This window comes from Artemia sp. Qi Xiang Cuo, chromosome 19 (genome assembly GCF_049724085.1).
Source record: "Artemia sp. Qi Xiang Cuo chromosome 19, ASM4972408v1, whole genome shotgun sequence".
Lineage (NCBI taxonomy): Eukaryota > Metazoa > Arthropoda > Branchiopoda > Anostraca > Artemiidae > Artemia > Artemia sp. Qi Xiang Cuo.
In genome coordinates this window covers 12,889,126-12,907,837 of record NC_142812.1, presented here as the reverse complement: position 1 = coordinate 12,907,837, position 18,712 = coordinate 12,889,126, and the positions used below count along the sequence as shown (strand labels likewise).

Here is an 18,712-nt window from a genome sequence, read left to right as displayed (position 1 = left end):
CCCCCACCATGCCCCTTTTCCCCCCAAACCCTTCTGCTACAAATTTTGAGATAGCCAGTTTTTAAAAAATTGTTCAAAAATTAGATAACAAAATTCCCATGTCAACACAACCCCTCAGGGCCTAGAGGGTAGGCGTTGTAAGTGTTGTCCTGGGGGTGTGTATGGTTCTTATGAAAGAGATGATCGTATAAACTTCAAAGAGGGCTCATTTGATTGGAAATTAAAAATTCTAGCTCAATTTTTAAGAGTTAAAAGATATCCAAGGACAACTAGCCCCACCCCACCACCCACACACCCTTTTTTCCCCAAGCCTATTTGATAAAACTTTTATAATTGCCATTTGATTGAAAATAGCTCAAAGTCCAGACACGAAAAGCTCCTGTATCGATGCAACCCCCCAGGGCCCAGAGGGAGGAGTTGTAAGTTAGGCTCTGGGGGCATATAACGTTTTTATGGAAGGGCTGCTCGTAACAACTTGGGAGAGGGTCAAATTGATTGGAAATTCAAAGTTCTCGTTCAATTTTTAAGAGTCAAAAGAGACTGGAGGGCAGCTAGCCCCCCCCCCCTCCACACCCTAAATGTATCAGACACAAATTTTGAGATAGACATTTTGTTAAAAATTGTTCAAAGTTCAGATAATAAAAACTCCGATGTCGACACAACCCCCCAGGTTCCGAGGCAGGTGTTGTTAGTTATGACCTGGGGGCAAATAAGGCTGTTCGGGAAGTGGCGCTCGTATAAACTTCAAAGAGGACTTATTTGATTGAAAATCCAAGGATCTAATTCACTTTTTACGATTAAAATGTGATTGGAGGGCATTTAGCCTCCCCCCTCCCCACTCCACTTATTTTTTCCCTAACGCAGTTCATATAGGAGGGGTCGTCGTATAAACTTCAAAGGGGGCTCATTTCAAAGGGGGCAAACTTTTTTCACTGTGATATTGTTACTTTGATACCAGTTTTGATACTATATGAAGATTTTATTTTTTTAAAGTTTGATTTTGATATGAGGAATTTTCAAAAAACTTGCAATAAAAACTTGCAATAAAAAACGATCATATTTTTTCTGTTCGTTTTAAGCTTGATTTTCATATTCAATCTTAAGCCTTACTCACTTTAAGATCTATTTATTCATTTATATTATTACTTGTTGTATGTTATTTTCTATGATTCTTTATTTAATTTCTGGTCGTTTTGAGTTTAAATTTTGACAAGTATTTGTATCTGCTGAGCTTTAGTTTAAAATGGCCTTTACTTTTCTTTGAAAATTTTTTTTTTTTGATTTTAAGTCTTTTTAATTAATTTAATACAAAACCAGCTGCTAACCTTATTTCCTACCGTAACCGCAACAGTGCTATTCTCGCACATAGCACTAATCCACTGTAATGTATTTGTCTGGTCACAAACAGTTCGTGGTAACGAACTGTAAGTAAGGAGCTACCCGACTCAATAGTAACCGAAAACCTAAAAAATAGAATTTTGATACCAATCGATACATCAAAATACTCGGATTTTTATGCTGATTTCAAATATATCAAAAGTTTCATCAAAAGTTACGTGCCTGAGAAAATTTGTCTTATTTTCGAAAAAAGGAGGAAACACCCTCTAAAAGTCATAGAACTTTGAAAAAAATCACATCATCAGATTCAGCGTATCAGAGAACCCTACCATAGAAGTTTCAAGCTCATATCTGCAAAAATGTTGAATTTTGTATTTTTTTTGGCTAGAAGAAAGATCACGGATGCGTGTTTTTTTTCTTTTTTTAGGGGTTATCGTATCGACCCAGTGGTCCTAGAATACCGTGGTAGGGCTCATTCGAACGGAAATTAAAATTTTCAGGGCCCTTTTTAAGTGACAAGAAAATGAAAGGTAACTAGGCCCCCTCCCACGCTCTTTTATTCTTAAAGTTACCCGATCAAAATTTTGAGATAACCATGATCAAAAAATATGTAGCAATGAAATTTTTAACTGTGGTTATAAAAGAAAAGGGACTGGGCTTAATTGTGTTCATAAATATTTACCATGTCAAACTCAATACTGTACCCTAAAACCCGACAATTTACACTTTATAAGTTCTCCAATAGTACAACTTTTAGTACTATAAATTCTTCAAAATAGGTTAGTACTACCCTAAGACATTTGTAGAAAATAGAATACTTAGACGTCTAAATATTACTATTTATATTCTTATTTGTCTGTCGAACAGATTCCTTGCGAAAGACCTTACTGATTTTGTGACGTAATTGCCTACTACTAGGCTAGATGCAGAAATACAAAGTGAAATAAACACAAGTAAAAAACAGTGCATTGATTGTGACTTATATATTTAGGTGTACAGCAGTGAGTCACTTTCAACGAAAAAAATGGGTACTGAAATACATCAATCAAATAAACGCTAAGACTGTACGCCGAATAATTCTGTCTAAATGGCCTTGATTCTCAAATACGAATCTCTTCATAAAGCACTTTTTCCCCACTATCAAATGTGGCTTTTTCCTTCTGCGCCGTAAGAACTGGCTCGCAATTGGCTTGAGTGGCCCCAAGGATGTGAGCACTTCGTTCGATAATACATCTCAAAATATTTGCATAATTTAGACTAAGTCATAGTTCTTGTCGTTTAAACTTGCTCTGAAATTGCCTGCAGTTTTTCTCTTTGCTTATTAAGGACTTTTCATTTTTGAAACTAGATGTTACTACATCAGAGGAAGTTAAAATTAATTTTAAAAAGAAAGAACTTTATTTTGGAATTCAAAATATATTTCCGTTTCGTCAAAGTAAATTTCAACCGTCCCATCAATTAATGACGTCCCGTCATTAGCATATTCTTACTTTTGGGATTTAGAAATGTTCACCAGTTCTTAACCATTTCTTCTGTATAATTAATTTAAATTTGTTATTGCCTAAGCAGGACTGCGAAACATCTTCTCCACTACATTTCTTATTTTATTCTACATCCATATCTAAATTGCATCTACCGGACTAAGATTATTCATGGTTCCAGGCTAACTACTATATTAAAGATTTTTTTCCTACTCCTAGCATTAATTACTTTTACATTTCCAACAAGTTTGGGGCTATTCAACCTTTACATAAGATTTTTTTTCCTTTAATTCACTTTTACAAGGCTTTTTTTTTTGCTGTCTATATATAACACTACTTTCTGTCTTTGCTACATTAAATGAAGAGCACTAAAACGCTACACATAACTCTATCAGTACGCCTAACACAACATGCAAGAACGATTTAAAACACACAATATTGTGTTCATCCTATTCACTGGTAAAATTAGAACACTTTCATTGAGGTTGTTTTACTACGCAATGCTGATTATGGGATATTGGGATTACTGAGTAATCAAAGTTACTAGGAGGTTATATATATAAGTTAACATCTATTTCAGTACCTTCGAGTCTTCATAGCGTACTCAATCCTTCTGTTGTAAATTATTTTCCTTTACTCTTTTCGTCTTGGCGAAATTTTCGAAATGCCTACGTTTTGGTTTTTTCATGGAACACTTCAAGCACGACTGCTTTCACACGTCAGGATTCCTCTAATTGTAAGTTGAGAAATAATGAGTCCCCCAACAAGTGTTGGAATATGCCATCAGAGTTCATTTTCACCTGTTGTTCGATAGTTCATGAGTTGCTATTCGTTTGCGATATTTGGAGGCACATAAAGAATATATTCTGGTTTGAAACTGTTCTTATGTGTCTCTTGTAAAATTGTTAGCTCATGGATTGCGTCTATGAAAGTTTGTGGTGATTCTTAAGGTAATCACGGGGGACTTTAAGATTGAGATTAGACGGGTTCACATAAAACTATAGTGACTCCTTCAACGTATTGTATCCAACCTGTGGGAGGGGCAAATTGTCACTGACATGGTCACTGTGGTTAATTTTGGTTTCTGGGTCCTTTTTTCAGAAATTATCTCATGCATTTATGGTATAACAGAGATATGAACTTTCCACTCGGAGGGAATAGGATGAATTTTGGAAAGTGGTTGAAAGAGATTCAATAAGTGAAACTGTGTTATAAGGAAAATTTTTAGGATCATCAAACATCCTAACCATACAGTCAAGGGGTTCTGAGGTCCATAATGACTGCTAAATGCGATATCTATGTAATAATATATTTTACCGATTGTTTGGTTTCTCAGCATTTACTTGATTGTATGGTCCGATCAGGCAGTGGAAACAGAGAATCAAATTGAATTTTATCTGATGTATAATATGGTTTGTGATCGAAGTAACAATGATCAAAGGTAACTGTTGCTTTCGTGGACGAAAAAGGGATGAAAATTGTATAGAGTGTATATTAAGTATTCTTCGTTTGCTGAGATATGATGAAAATAGATGCTACTAGGTTGTGTCTATAATGGGCAACTCATTGTAATGCTCGATATCCAATGTGTCAATCCACTTCCTGTTGTAAAAATAACGAAGCAGAATAACACTTTATTTAAAGTTAATATTCACTGCACAAGTACGTCACGAATTAATCTGTTACATGAATTTTACGCTATAAGACGGACTTAAATGAATACAATAATATTAGTATAGAAAACTAAATTTTTATTGAGTCCAACACTCCTTCAAAACTCAGTTAATTTTACATTAGATTTAAAATAATAATTTAAACAGATTTAACGCTGCATGGTTAATTTTTGAGGTCCAATTTTACAACATATTTCATAACTGCATTGTTCACGCAGGTCCGTTCTGTTTCAGAAACGCATGCTGCAGCGTCATAACCGCACGGTCTCACGTAAACGATACTACAATGAGGGAACAAGACATAGCAAGGACGAGTGGAGACCTCTATACCCGCTGGTTTTCTAATGTTTTCCCTATTTCTTGGCTTAGACGTTCTCATTGGATTCCGAGTTTAGCCTCTGCATTTCTGCTATTTCTCCTTGTACTTCTCTTGGTTTTTACCTTCATAGTCTCTAGATTTTTCCGTAACTAAACGTCAATAGGGTTCTTATGGTCTGGAAAATCGCGAATACGAAGCATACAGCCAATAGTGTGTTCCAACATGAATTGGTTAATTCTTAGAGGTCATTCGTGTTTCTTTTTAGTCTTGTTACTTATTGAAACATGGTCTAGAAGGGTTTGGGGTCCAATTTCTTAAGGATCTTCTATGCGTCATGGCTATCTAGCAATGAATTTTCATGCTTGAATATTACTCCATGTCTTACAGTGTCTTGGGCCACTGGGTGAGCAGCGAGGATTATGATGGTATTCTTAGGCCTCATCTTATTGTTTGATTCTATAATTGATTTATCGTTAATTGTGCCCATTTTTTGTCAAATTTTTTTGTTTACTTCTTTTTTATTATTATATTTTTCTTTCAAACATACTTTAATTTTTAATTAAGTAATTTCTTATTTTATAATCATTTTATAGAATTGTTCTACGAAAACTGGTTCGTAGATGCGAAATATAATAAGGATTTTATGATTAGATGGACTGGGAAAGTAAAGCTAGTGTTCCTAAGCTTAATTCTGGTTGTGATATAATTGTATGACTGGTTGAGGTATAACTTTAAAGCGTGTCTATTAATATCTGCACATATTACTTTTACAATATATTTCTCATGTAAGAAAAATAGGAATAAACCTGCATGCAGCATTTAATTTCACCGGTATCCTTCTTTATGTGCAGGCTGAAAATACCTATAATCTGCACTAAGACAAAATAGTTCATATAATTAGACGCTTCTGTACTGGTAATTTCTTGTTTTGGATAATATCCATCTTGGTTAGGACATGGGTCAATTTTTCATAGAAAATCCGAGGGCGAACACGCCCACAACAAATTAAAAGCTTCATGGGCTTTGAGTTCCTCCCCAGGCTTCCCACAAAACGTGGTCCAACACCACTTGTCGTTTTCAGTCGACCATGAGCTTCCTACTTTGGGCCTTTCTCTCTGATCACCAATATTTTGACATCAATCGTATTATATTTTTTTTTCATTAATATTGACTTGGTTAACTTTACTTGCACACTGTTAAATTTATTATGGTGTTAAATTTATTATATTTGAAATTTATCTTTACATTAATTAGGGATATTTCCATCTGTCAGGTTTTTTAACCGTTCTGCCTGACTATGTCGTTATTTTCTCCTCTGTTTCTTGCGTTTTTTCTTTCTCGGTTTTTCTTGCGAAATAAGGTCAAACTTTTTGTATTGTTTTTTCAAAAATTTCTTGCCCTTTTAATTTTGTTTGTTTCCCGTGTGCGGTGGCTGAAGTCGGTTTTTATTTCCCTACTTCTTTAGCTACTGTTCAGTGCTATTTACTGTAAGGCTAACCAGAACTATTCTCCGACGAATCCGGATTATAACTTTTAGAGATCGCACTTTTTGACGTATCTCCTGCCCTTCCTTCGTATATTTTTACTCCTCTGGAAGTCGAAGGTTTATTCTCTAAGTCCTCGTCTTGAGTTTTCAACTAAGGGGATTTGAAAGATTCTTGAGAGCTTTGGGAGGAATTAATAGTTTTTGCGGGGTTCCTCCACTGTTTGAATGCCATGTCCTCAGGGGGGTGGGGCATTTTTTGCACTAGGGTTTCCTTCCATGAAGTCCAATGTTTAGGATTTACCTAGAACACGGCTATATTATGAAACTTTACTAGATAGCAATCATTTGGAGGTTTAGTCTAGGTCAATTTACTTTGACTCGTTTTTATGGGAAAATGTATTAAATCCATAGCTTCTCGCAGATTTGTTTTAGTAGAATCTCTGGGAGTAGTTTTCTTTACAGTAATACCGGGGGTTTCTAGAATCAGTAGAGGAGGGATGTGATACCCATCTTTCCGGAAATTTGGCTCTTTTTATTCTGCTAACATGTGCCTTGTAAGTTCTTCCGCTATCGGGGTTCTCCATTTTAAAAGTATACTCGTTATCGTACTTTTTGACTATTCTGTACGGTCCAGAATATTTGTTGGAAAGTTTTTTTCCTTCCGGTTTTTTCTTCGTTCTTTAGGTAGACGCAGTCTCCTACTTTGAAATCTATACTCCCCTTGACTTTGGGTTGGTTTCTTAGCTCTTGGTTTATTTCACATTTTTCCAATTCTTGCTTAACTATTTTATAAGTTTTCCTCATCCTATTTATGAATTCTTGTTTGTAATCTTCCGAGCTATTATAATACGGCCGGGATTCAATAATCTCATTATACGGGATTCTAAAATCACGACCAAAAAGTAAATAAAAAGGATTATTTTTAGTTGTATCTGAATAAGCAGTGTTGATTACGTTAGTTAAATAAGGTAAGAATTGACCCCAGTCGTTACTATTGCCTTTTTTATAAATAATTAATACGTTCGAAAATATTTTATGCCTATTTTATATTTTAACATTACCTTGTGGGTGGTACGGAGGTGTCACCATCTTCTCTATATTAAGAAAACTCATTAAATCTTTTGTTACTTTTGAAACAAAATTACCTCCGCTGTCACTTAACATTTTATTAGGAATGCCAAATTTTAAAAATAATTTTGCTAACGCCTTACTGGTGTCATAAGCACCTTGATTTTTTAATGCTTTTCCAAAAGTAAATCCTGAAAAGTTGTTTATAACCGAAAGAATACAAGTATGGCCTGTGCTGGAAACAGGCAAGGCTCCACTTGTTCCGTATAAGTCAAATGAGATAATATTAAAGGGGTACTTTGCTACCGGGACCCTTCCCATTGGAGGATTAGGATAAGCTGGGGGGATTTTTCTTAAGTTGCATGCTTCGCACGTACTTACAAATTCTTTAAGTTTTGTCATTGCTGACGGCACGTAAAAATATTGTTTTAATTTATGGAAAGTTTTCATTACCCCTAAATGTCCACCTATATCTGAATGAAAATATTCAAATGCAGGCACTATTAATTTTTGTGGTAATACAGTTTTTATTGAAGTTTGGTTTTTTTTTGTCTCAGCAGTCACTATTCTACACGGTATCTCTTCATCCAGATCATAGTAAAATTTATCTATCTCTTTTATAAGAGTTTTGAATTTATCCGGTAACGTATCGCCATTCAAAAAATTATAAATAAGCACCAAATATTTTTCTTCTTTTTTGCTTTCTTTTTATATTTTCTATCAACAAGGAACCATGGCTAATCCTATTTTCCTTTACTGCGTCTTTGAATTTATTTTTCCTACATTCGTGTTTGCTCTTTGCATTGATAGCGTTAACTTCATTTTCCTCAGCTTCCGACGGAATATTTTCTGGGTATCTACTAAAAAAGTCGCAAGCTGTGTTTTGTTTACCTTTTAAATGTTCAAATTCGTAATCTAGGTCTTGGATTTTTGATAATCCATCTAGCTAGAATGCCCGTGGGGCTTTTAAATGTACTACAAGCTTTTATGGTCTGATCGTAGTATAAATTTTCTACCAATTAAATAGTGTCTAAATTTGTCCAAGTGGTGGATTATAGATAATAATTCTAAGTTTGTGGCGGAATAACTACTTTCGCCCTTTGATAAGGTTGTACTCTAATAGCATATAACTTTTTCTATTTTTTTGATTAGAAGGCCCTTGTAAAGGATCAGGGTCTCCCATGGGAATTATTTGCGAAAGAATAGCCCCAATGCCTTTTGAACTAGCATCGGTCGTAACCACAAATCCTCCGTTTTCGAAATCAGGGAGTGACAATATTGGTTCAGAAGTTAGCGCCTTTTTGAGACGGTCTAAGAAAGTTTGAGCTTCCTGGGACCAGGTAACATTATGGGAATTCCCTTTAGTTAATTCCGTGAGGGGTTTTGCAATTTGGGCGTAATTGCGTACGAATTTTCTAAAGTAGCCAGTAAGACCTAAAATTCCTCTTAATTGTTTTATAGTTCTGGGGGTTTGAGGTTTTCAACACATTTTATTTTATCAGGGTCTGGGGATATATCTCCTTGTGTCACTACTACTCCTAAAAATTTATGTTTATGTTGAAATAAATTTACTTTCTCAGGCCGGCATTTTAAATTGCCTTGTCTGATCTTCTCGAACACTTTAGCTAGTGTCACTAAGTTTATTTCAGTGTTTTCCCCCAGGTATATAACATCCTAAATAAAATGAATGCTATTAATTAATCTTTTTTAGAGGTTCAATAAGGGTTTACAAAATACGCTTAAAGTTGTTTTCAATTCAAATGGTACTTTTAAGTATTTACAAGAACCACATTCGGATACTGAACAGGCGGTTTTATGTGCATCCTTTTCGGCTATTTTCACATGGTGGTAGCCTTGGGTAAGGTCCAAAGAAGTAAAAATTTAGTTTTTGCTTGAAATTGAGTCAAGAATTTCATCTATTCTTGGTAGAGGAAATTTATCGCTAACTACTTGTTTGTTAAGGGCTCTATAGTATACTACAAGTCTAAGATCGCCATCCCTCTATGGTACTAATATCACTGGTGCACTATACGGACTTATACATGGGCGTATAATTTCATTTTTTCTAATTCCTGAATTTTATTTTTTAACCATTCTTTTTGCTTATAAGGCACACGATATGGCTGTTTTGCTACGGGATTACCAATCGTTAAAATTGAATGTTCATAAAATGGTATCAGCCCGATGTCATCTTCAGATGCAGAAAAAACATTTTTAAAATTCCATAATAATTCGCATAATTTTTTATTAAGTTCCAAGTCCGTAATATGATCCATATTAAATTTGTTTAAAAATTGTGATTTAGTTAAAGGATATTTGTTATTTGAAGTTTTAATACCGTTAACTAGAATTCTTTTAGAATTTTCCCATGTATTTAAATCATTTTCCGTTAAAACCTAGATTTGAACTAAACACGTCCCCTTTTTTATCGTAATTGTATCATTTTTGTGGTTATTAGTTACCCAAATAAAACATTCTCCTTTGTCATAAGATATAATCTGTTCCTCGCATAGCAGATTTTTGGGTATTTCAGATGGGGTCGCAAACCATGTTTCGCATTTGCTAACCACTGGCTCAATCATCTGTGATATTTGAATTTTTTGCATCGTTTTGGGAGGGACTTTTGTTTTCCTTATTGCGAATCCGTAATATTGCTCTTTATTTTCATTATTTATTAGATTCATACTGGCGCTATGCTGTGCCATTGCGGCCTCTTGTGGCGTCACGTTGAGTTTCACTATGTTTTTCCATAGTTCCAATATTTTCTTGATTTCTTTTGACTTGTACTGTCGCATATCTCCTATTTTTATTTTTGCGAATTCAATACTTTTATTATTTAAATTTACTTCCTCTCAGCAATTTCTTTTAGAATTATTGTAAAAGTTTCTGATTATTCCTTTTTCTCCTTGCGAGAACTGAGGCTCTAAAGGTTGCGACGTGATTCCGTCAAAAAATTTTTTTTACTGTTACGTAGCCTTCGTATCTTTTGTTACGAGTTCTTAAGGCCACAATTTCTTCCCCCACCTCGAACGGCTAGAAAATCCTCTCGTTAGCTAAGTCCAATATTATTCTATTGGACCTTAAAAAATTTGCGCCTATGATTGCTTTATATGGAAAGTTATCGCATATTATAAAATTGGTCATAAAGTTCCTATTGTCTCTTTTTACGTTTAGGCAAATTGAACCTCTTGCGTCCAATTTATGGCCTGTCACACTAATTAAATTGGGATTATTAGGGTTCCTCTGTCGCCTAATATGCAGAGGCAACATATTAAATACGCAAGAGTTTATGATAATAATCGTTGCACCACAGTCAATCAAAGCCTTAAAATAAATATTTTCTACACAAAAATCATTAAATATAGGTAACTTGTTATTAATATCACTACAAGACGGCACTACCATTGTCTTGGACCTATTAAATATTCCGGGCACCCTCTGGGTCCAATTTATGTTTCTGAGGGGTCTGAAACGTTTCCCTGAGTATTTATTTCCTGTGTCGATGCCTGTAATAGATATTCAGACGTATGAGTTTCCGTATGCATATCTAATTGATTTACGTCTGTATGTCTTCGACCTGTATTATTATGGTAACGCGGATGTCCTGTGTCAGTGCCATTTGTTGGCGCTGACTGCCAATGCCGTGTGCTTGCAAAATTTTCATTTCCCATCGGCAAATTTCCATAGTTCCTATATAGCATTCTCGCATTATATTGGCTTTGGTGAGTATTTGGGTTTTCAAACCGGTAATTAATTTATCTGTTGGGGGGGAGGGTTATACAAGTTTGGTTGGTACGTGTTGTAAGGTACTGATTGGCACACTCCTCCCTGGCTATAGCCTAGTGCACGACCGGTGCTAAAATTTGTTCTTCCGAACAAATGGTTGCCGTAATTTTGCGTATTACCGACAGCAATTCTTGGGAACATAACGGCACTCTCTCGCGATATGCCCAGCACGATTACAATTATAGCACCTTATTATTGTAGGGCTATTTTCGTAATTGGATTGTTTGATAGGCTGAAAACGTACTGTTTTCTGCCTAGCGAGTTCTTGCGTTTTGTTCCTTTGTGGTACTGGGGAGTTATCCCTTGAAAAGAAATTGGGGGATGCCTGATCATCCTTGAAGTTTATGTTCGCATTTGAATCGCCTAGGCTATTTATTTTTTTTACTGTGATTTGCGACCATCGTGTCGACTTCAATCAATCCCTCTACCTCCTGAACTGCGAGATCCAACGTCTGAATATTTTTGGATATTACCACTCTATATAGTTTTGGGGGTAGCACTTGCAAAAAGGTATTTAGTATGACTTTTGCATACAGTTGCCCCGAACCCCTTACGTATTTTGCCTCTACAGAAATGAGTATATTATCAAGGTATTCTCTTATATTTTGTGAAAAGTCAAAGCTCACTGTTCCGTGTTTTAATTTATTTATGGAACTGGTTTCTATAAATCTATCTTTAAATGCTTTTAACAATTTATCAACCGTATTTATTGGCAAGTTGGCGTTATTGCCTATGGTATGCTCAATCTGTTTTAGAAAGGTTAAGGCCTGGCCTTTTAATCGTAGTAGGAGCATGTTGACTAACGGTTCTAGCTCTGTTTTTGTTAGTTTACAAACTGGGCCAATTGGATATTATATTCATAAATTTCTGATTGACCATTGTACTCCGGGATAGATTTTGCCATTTGTATATTTTTTACGAACAATGTTTGTACTATTAATTGTTTTTCTAAATCTTCAGACATTTTTTTTTGTATAAATTTTATTTTTTCACTTAACCTATTTTGGGGGAGGCTATTATCTCCTAAGAGATATTTTAAAGGGTTTCCTGTCGTAGCTTAACGGTTATAACCCTAATCACTTTATTTATATGTCTGTATCTCTCTAATAATTAAATTCGAATTACAAAGTTTATAGCGTAATTAGTTCGCAAGTTTTTTTTCCAATTTCCGACAGCGCCATTTGTAGCGACAAAAACTTTACTGTGGCTGTAAAATAAAAGGGACTGGCGCTCCATAGTGGTCATAAATATTAACTACGTCAAATCTAATACTGTACCTTGAAGCCGTGAACTTACACCTTATCTGTTCTCCGATAGTGCCACTTATAGCGCTAAAAATTGTGTTAACTAGGCAAGCACCACCCTCAATTAATGGTAGAAAATAGAATATGTAGACATGTAAATGTGGCCTCTTTTTTCTTGAGCTGTCTGGAGATCAGATTCCCTGGGAAATACCTTGGAGATTTTGCGAAGTAATTACCTGTTACTAGACTAGATGCAGACATATAAAGTGAAATAAACACAGGTAAAAAACAATACATTTATTGGGACTTATATATTTAGGTGCAAAGCACACTTCAAACGACAACAATGGTGACAGAGATACATCAATCAAAGAAATGCTAAGATCGTACGCCGAGTAATTCTGTCTAAGTGATCCAGATTCTCAAATACGAATCTCTTCAAAAAGCACTTCTACCCCACTATCAAATGTGGTTTTTTCCTCCTGTACTGTGAGAACTGGCACGCAATTGGCTCGAGTGGCCCCAAGGATGCGAACCCTTCGTCCAATAATACGTCTTAAATTTTTTGGATAATTTAGACGTTCACACGGTTCTTGTCGTTTAAACTTCCTTCGAAAGTGACTGCACTTTTTCTCTTTACTGATTAAGGACTTTTTATTTTTGAAACTAGATTTAACTTAATTAGAGGAAGTCGGAATTATCTTTAGAAAGAAGGAACTTTATTTTTGTATTTTAAATATATCGCATTTTGCTCACAGTACAAATACAATAACTATGTCTCTGACGATACTTAATCCCCCACAGTCTCCGGGGGAAGGTCTGCAAGTTATGAACTTTGCCCAATTTTTACATATAATATTGTTTATTGGGAAGTATACACAAGTTTTCAGGGGGGGCCTCTAGTAGTTGGGGGGGAGGGTGGATCGGGAGTTATGTAGGAGGATCTTTCCATGGAGGAAGTCTTCATGGAGGCAGGGATATTGCTATGAAGGGGGTAGTGGATTTCCCAGCATTATTTTAAAAATAATCAAAAATTAAATAAAAAAAAAAATTTTTCAACTGAAAGCAAGGAGCAACATCAAAACTTAGAACGAACATAAATTATTCTGTATTTTATTGGGTTTGCCCCCTAGTCAGTACCTCGCTCTTTACGCTAAAGTTTTTTTTGTATTTTTATCAGAGCTATTTATTCTAATTAATGGTTTTTGTGATTAAAGGGTCATTCTTAAAGATTTTGAACAAAATTTGAAATTTACCGTAAAGAGCGAGGTATTGACTAGGGGGCGAATCCCCTAATATACGTAATAAGAATATATGAATATAGAAGTTCGTTACGTAAGTTAATTCGTAAGTTACGTCGGAACGAAATTTTGAGAAAGCCATTTAGCCAAAAAATGTAAAATTAACATGCACATTTCATTTTAATTATTCATGTACGGTGAGCCAAAATCAAAGCCGCATTAATTCAAAAATGTTCAGAAACTATATAAAAATTAAGTTTTTTTTGTAACTGAAAGTATGGAGCGACATTAAAGCTTACCTCGCTCTTTACGCTAAAGTTTGACTCTGTCTCGCAACTTTGTTTTTTAAAACAATAAAAAACTTTAGCGTAAAGAGCGAGGCGTTGAGGAGGGGACAGCCCCTTTCATATACGGAATAATATATAATAATAATAATAATAATATAATAATAATAATAACATATATACGGATTTTTTTATTTAATTTCTGATCGTTTTTTAGTTAATACAGCTTTTATTTTGGCTCACCGTCATTGAATAAGTAAACAAAATTTGCATAAAAATTTTACTCTTCTTTTGCTAAATGGCTGTATCTAAATTTGGTTCTGACGTAATTTACAAATTAACTTACGAAACGAACTTCTATATTCGTATATTTTTCTTCTGGCCAAAACTCCTTTGCTTATATAGTTGCAGATCTTTATCTTGACTAAAGCTCTTCTATCAACAGAATTGAACGCTTGCTCATAATCTATAAAACTGAGGACTAAAGGTGTTTGACAACTCAGGTACTTCTCAATTATTAACCTAAGAGTGAAAATTTGGTCGACACATCCTCTACCTTTTCTAAAACTGCACTGTTCTTCTCTTAAAACTTTGTTTACAGCATCTCTTAGTCTACAAAGTATTATATTAGTAAGTAATTTGCTACCTAAACAGACCAGACTCGAGCCTCAATAATTACCACACTCACTCTTGTCACCTTTCTTATACAATGATTTAATTAAGGTTTTTCCTAAAGTCGTTAGGTACTTCCCTTTTTTCAAAAATCAAATTCATTATCTTCAGTAACTTATTTCTAACCTCAGAGCCACCACATTTAAGAAACTCATTTACCACACTATCAGCACCTGGAGCCTTATTACTTTTTAATCCTTTTTGTAATGTCGCTAATTCCTCCTCACAAAACAAATCTTCCTTCACAGCTAAGGTACCACAAACTTTTTCATTTTCCTCTTTTTCTTATCCTGCGACCCTATCTCGGTTTAGCACATTCTCAAAGCGTCCAAGATATTCTGTGGTAGCGAATCACAATTAAAAATCAAGTTATTTATGCTAAGTTTGGTTATTAAAACCTATTTATAAAAACCTTAATAAAAACGGAAGAAACTCCCTACTTTATTAAAACTTCCGTATACACACAAATAAACGTGAACCATGTTTTTTCAAAATATTTTTGAAAAAAATATAATTTTAAAATTCTTGGCCTTTAAACATTCTCTTGAAAAAAAAATTCGTGTGGAGGCAAAATGTCTTCAAAATCTAGGGGGTGGGCAATTTTGTCATTTGCTTCACTTTCTCTATAAAATTTTCAAGAAAAGAAATTTCAACTTGAATACCCGCATTACATTTAAAAAATGTAAGGCGGACAAAAAAAACAAAAAAAAAACAGGGGAAGCATACCCCCTTACCTCTTCCCGCTCTCCCTCCCGTTTACGCTACTGAAGTCACCATGCAACCAGTGACATTCACCAGTAACCTATTCTCATCCAAAAAAAGAGGTTATTTCAAACTCTATGTTCACGCTTTGAATATTGGAAACAAGCGCTGCCATTCTTACTATATCCCTTAGCAACCTCTTACAATATGTATTTGCTTCATAGAGTTGATGTTTGAACGGCATTTTTATCAAAAATCCATCTTGATAAAAAAATCTGAGGATGAAAGCTTAACGAAGTAATATATTTTTCAACTGAAATGATTATTGGGTGATCCCTCATAAATGAGTCCAAAGTAATGAGGGCAGTGGCGGATTCAGGATTTTTTAGGGTGGGGGGTGGCCAAATAGGTTGATCCGATAAACTTACGTCAGGAGCAAGTTTAATTAACGCAGGCTTGCGTTAATTAAGTAAATTACACTGCTTTATACTATGTTAGGGGAGCTCGCCCCCTGAATCTGCCACTGAATGAGTGTCCAAAGATGAAAAAAAATCCTGGTCCCAGCACGTCTCCAACTAGGTCTATTCGACAATTTTACGGTACCAAGAATTTATGCAACTAAAATAAAATGAGAAAAACTGGGAAGACACTAAGTAACTGCAACAATTTTGTAAAAGAAAAACAATTCTTTAAGCCAACTAAATAAAATGGTTCCAGGTTCTGGGACAAGATTTTTTAGTGGGACCAGAGTCAAATCAATGTCCTGGGACTCAGGACATTGATTTGACTCTCACCAGTAGTGCGAATAAAAACCTCACTGCAGGTGCATGATTATTCTTTTTTATTTTTTTGTTGGGGGAAGGGGCTCATAAATAACAAATTGTGTTGTACAAAGATGGTTGTTTTGATTCTTTGGACGTTGAACTGATAATCCACCCTACGTTTGAATCTAATTCCATATGTTTTTACATATTAGATATTTACTAAAAGGTAAATGGGTTAAGAATAAAATAAAACACATAAGAATCCAACAAAAATTTTAAAGAAAAATTGTTGACTGAAGTTAATGCCTTGGAAGAAGTAAATACTGCTCTGGACGATAAAACATGACAAAACAGTAAAACAGTAAAAACAGGTGGGGTAAAACATGACAGGAAATATAAACAAAAGTTATCTGCTTTTGCTTGACATTGATTTTTACTCAGAATTTTTTTCTCAAATCTTTTAGGAGAAAGAGCACGATACCAAAATACGACCCTCCATATATGAAACGCCCTGTTCCAGTACCACCTAAGGGAGGACCAACTAACCACATGATGCCACCACAGCAGAATCAAGCAACAATTCCAATGAATCATCATATGGCTCTCGACCCAAATGGAAGGGGTGGCATTACGTTTGGAAATATGCCTTCTTATAGGTGAGACATGAAAGCTAGTTTTGAAAATTTTCCTCCCTGGCATATGATTTAAAGGAAATTTCAGTAGGTTTATGTTTTGGATTTGGGTTGTTTTTGGCATACTACGACAAAATGGCAGCATGCCAATTTTCAGAAAAAACTAAATTGTCGTCTTAAAGAACAAGTTTACTGATTAACAATTAAATATACATGTATACATTATTGCTCCTTAATAATGTAAGACTAGCTTTGTTTAATACTTCCATGTTCACTAGTTTCTTTATTTACTTGACTGGCATATCATACTACGCACGGGTGTAGTAAATTTGTTAAGTTTACTAAGTTCAGTAAGTTAACTAAGTTAAGTTTACCAAGTTAAGTTAACTAAGTTAAGTTTACCTAAGTTAAGTTAACTAAGTTAGTTAAGGTACTTTGTTAAGTTTCACTAGTTTGTTAAGTTTACTCTTTCAAAAAATTGAACATTAAACTTTAGATACTAAAGATTTCCAATATCTTAGCAACTTTGAGTGAATTATAACATTGAGAATATCTCAAAAACAAAAGGGGATATTTACATTCTGATTAAACCCATTCAATGGGGCTTGCCGAATTTTAGTTGAATAGTTATATATCTCAATCTGACTGATATATTACATAACGCCTTTCGTAATTCCCCTGCCGAGTGGTATAGCTGTTAACTGAATAAATTGTTGAAAATTGACCAAATTGACAAATTTCTTTAACAAAAAATTGAAAAGAGAAAAAAACAAGGAATGAGGGTGCCAGAAAAATCTCGGGGACGGGATCCTCTCTGGCCCCCTTGGATCCGCCAGTGGGTCAACTCGACCTGGCTATATTTGTTTTGTTCATGAACGTAAACTGTCAGAAAAACGGCAGAAATTACGGAACTACAGGTTTGGTCATTTAATATTGTAACTTTCAAAATTGTCAAATTGTCTATTTAAATTTAGTTTCTGTTGTTTTAGTAACTGAAAAATATGTTGTCATGTTTATTAATTTCAAAATCCAGAGATAATACTGTTCACGAGTTAATGAAAAATGCTTGGGGTTACGCTGAAATCAATTTATTTATAATCCTTTATTTTTACAAAAAATAACAAATAGTGCAGCACACTGTGGAGTCATAAAAAGGAAAAAAGAACCGCACAACAAAGAAAAAAAGAACCACACAACAAAGAAAAAAAAGACAAAAGATAAAAACAAACAAACAGAAACAAAAATAAATTGAATAGTATCGTAATTTGTAAAACCAATGTACCGGCTTACTAGATTTTGCTATATGCAAGGCCATATCTAGGAGGGGGTGGGGCTACCGGTTTTGTACCCTAAATCAAATATAAACAATTTTTTTACATATTAATAACTTTTTGATGCGTTTTTACAAAAAATTTTCTCCCCCTCCCCCAGAAAAAAAAATCCTGGATAAGCCACTGACTTCCTAAAGTCCAGACGTTTTTGGTTCAGGTCTTTGACGAGGTAAAATATATTCAGAGTAAAAACTGGCTGTTTGTTTTAGTTTTTGTAAAGAGTTTGTAAGTAGAGGACGCACTTCATATATGGCGAAAGAAGAAATTCACAAAAAAAAACTGTTTTATGCTAAGCAAATGACCCTGCCAAAAAGAAAAATCAAAATCAAATGTTAGCAATATCTTTTCATTAAGTAATATTGACTTCATCTCTCTCTCTCTCTATCTCTCTATCTATATCTCTCTCTCTCCCCTCTCCCTCTCTCTCTCTCTCTCCCTCTCTCTCTCTCTCTCTTTCATTCCCGCTGTCAATTCTTCTGCTCTCTTCCATAAGTGTCTTTATATTTATTTTAGACACGCCTTATGACATTTGAAAATGTATTTAATTTAATTAATCTGTATTTAAATTAAGATTATTGGTGTTAGATTGTAATTTTTGCTATTGTCTTCTACAGCAGAAATTAATAATTTTGGAAAGTCTGTTTCCTTTAATTTTGAAAATATTCGAAAAAAATTAAGACAGACAATAATG

The 18,712-nt window shown here is 34.6% G+C and overlaps 1 protein-coding gene across 1 annotated transcript in view; it reads left to right on the top strand.

Moving 5' to 3' along the window:
* Window positions 1–18,712, top strand: part of LOC148940513 (disintegrin and metalloproteinase domain-containing protein unc-71-like) — a 426,194-nt gene that overhangs the window by 315,174 nt on the left and 92,308 nt on the right. Inside the window, exon 15 of the mRNA XM_089104806.1 lies at window positions 16,523–16,714. Coding sequence (XP_088960932.1) covers window positions 16,523–16,714 — 192 coding nt within the window. The remainder of the gene's footprint in view (window positions 1–16,522; window positions 16,715–18,712) is intronic.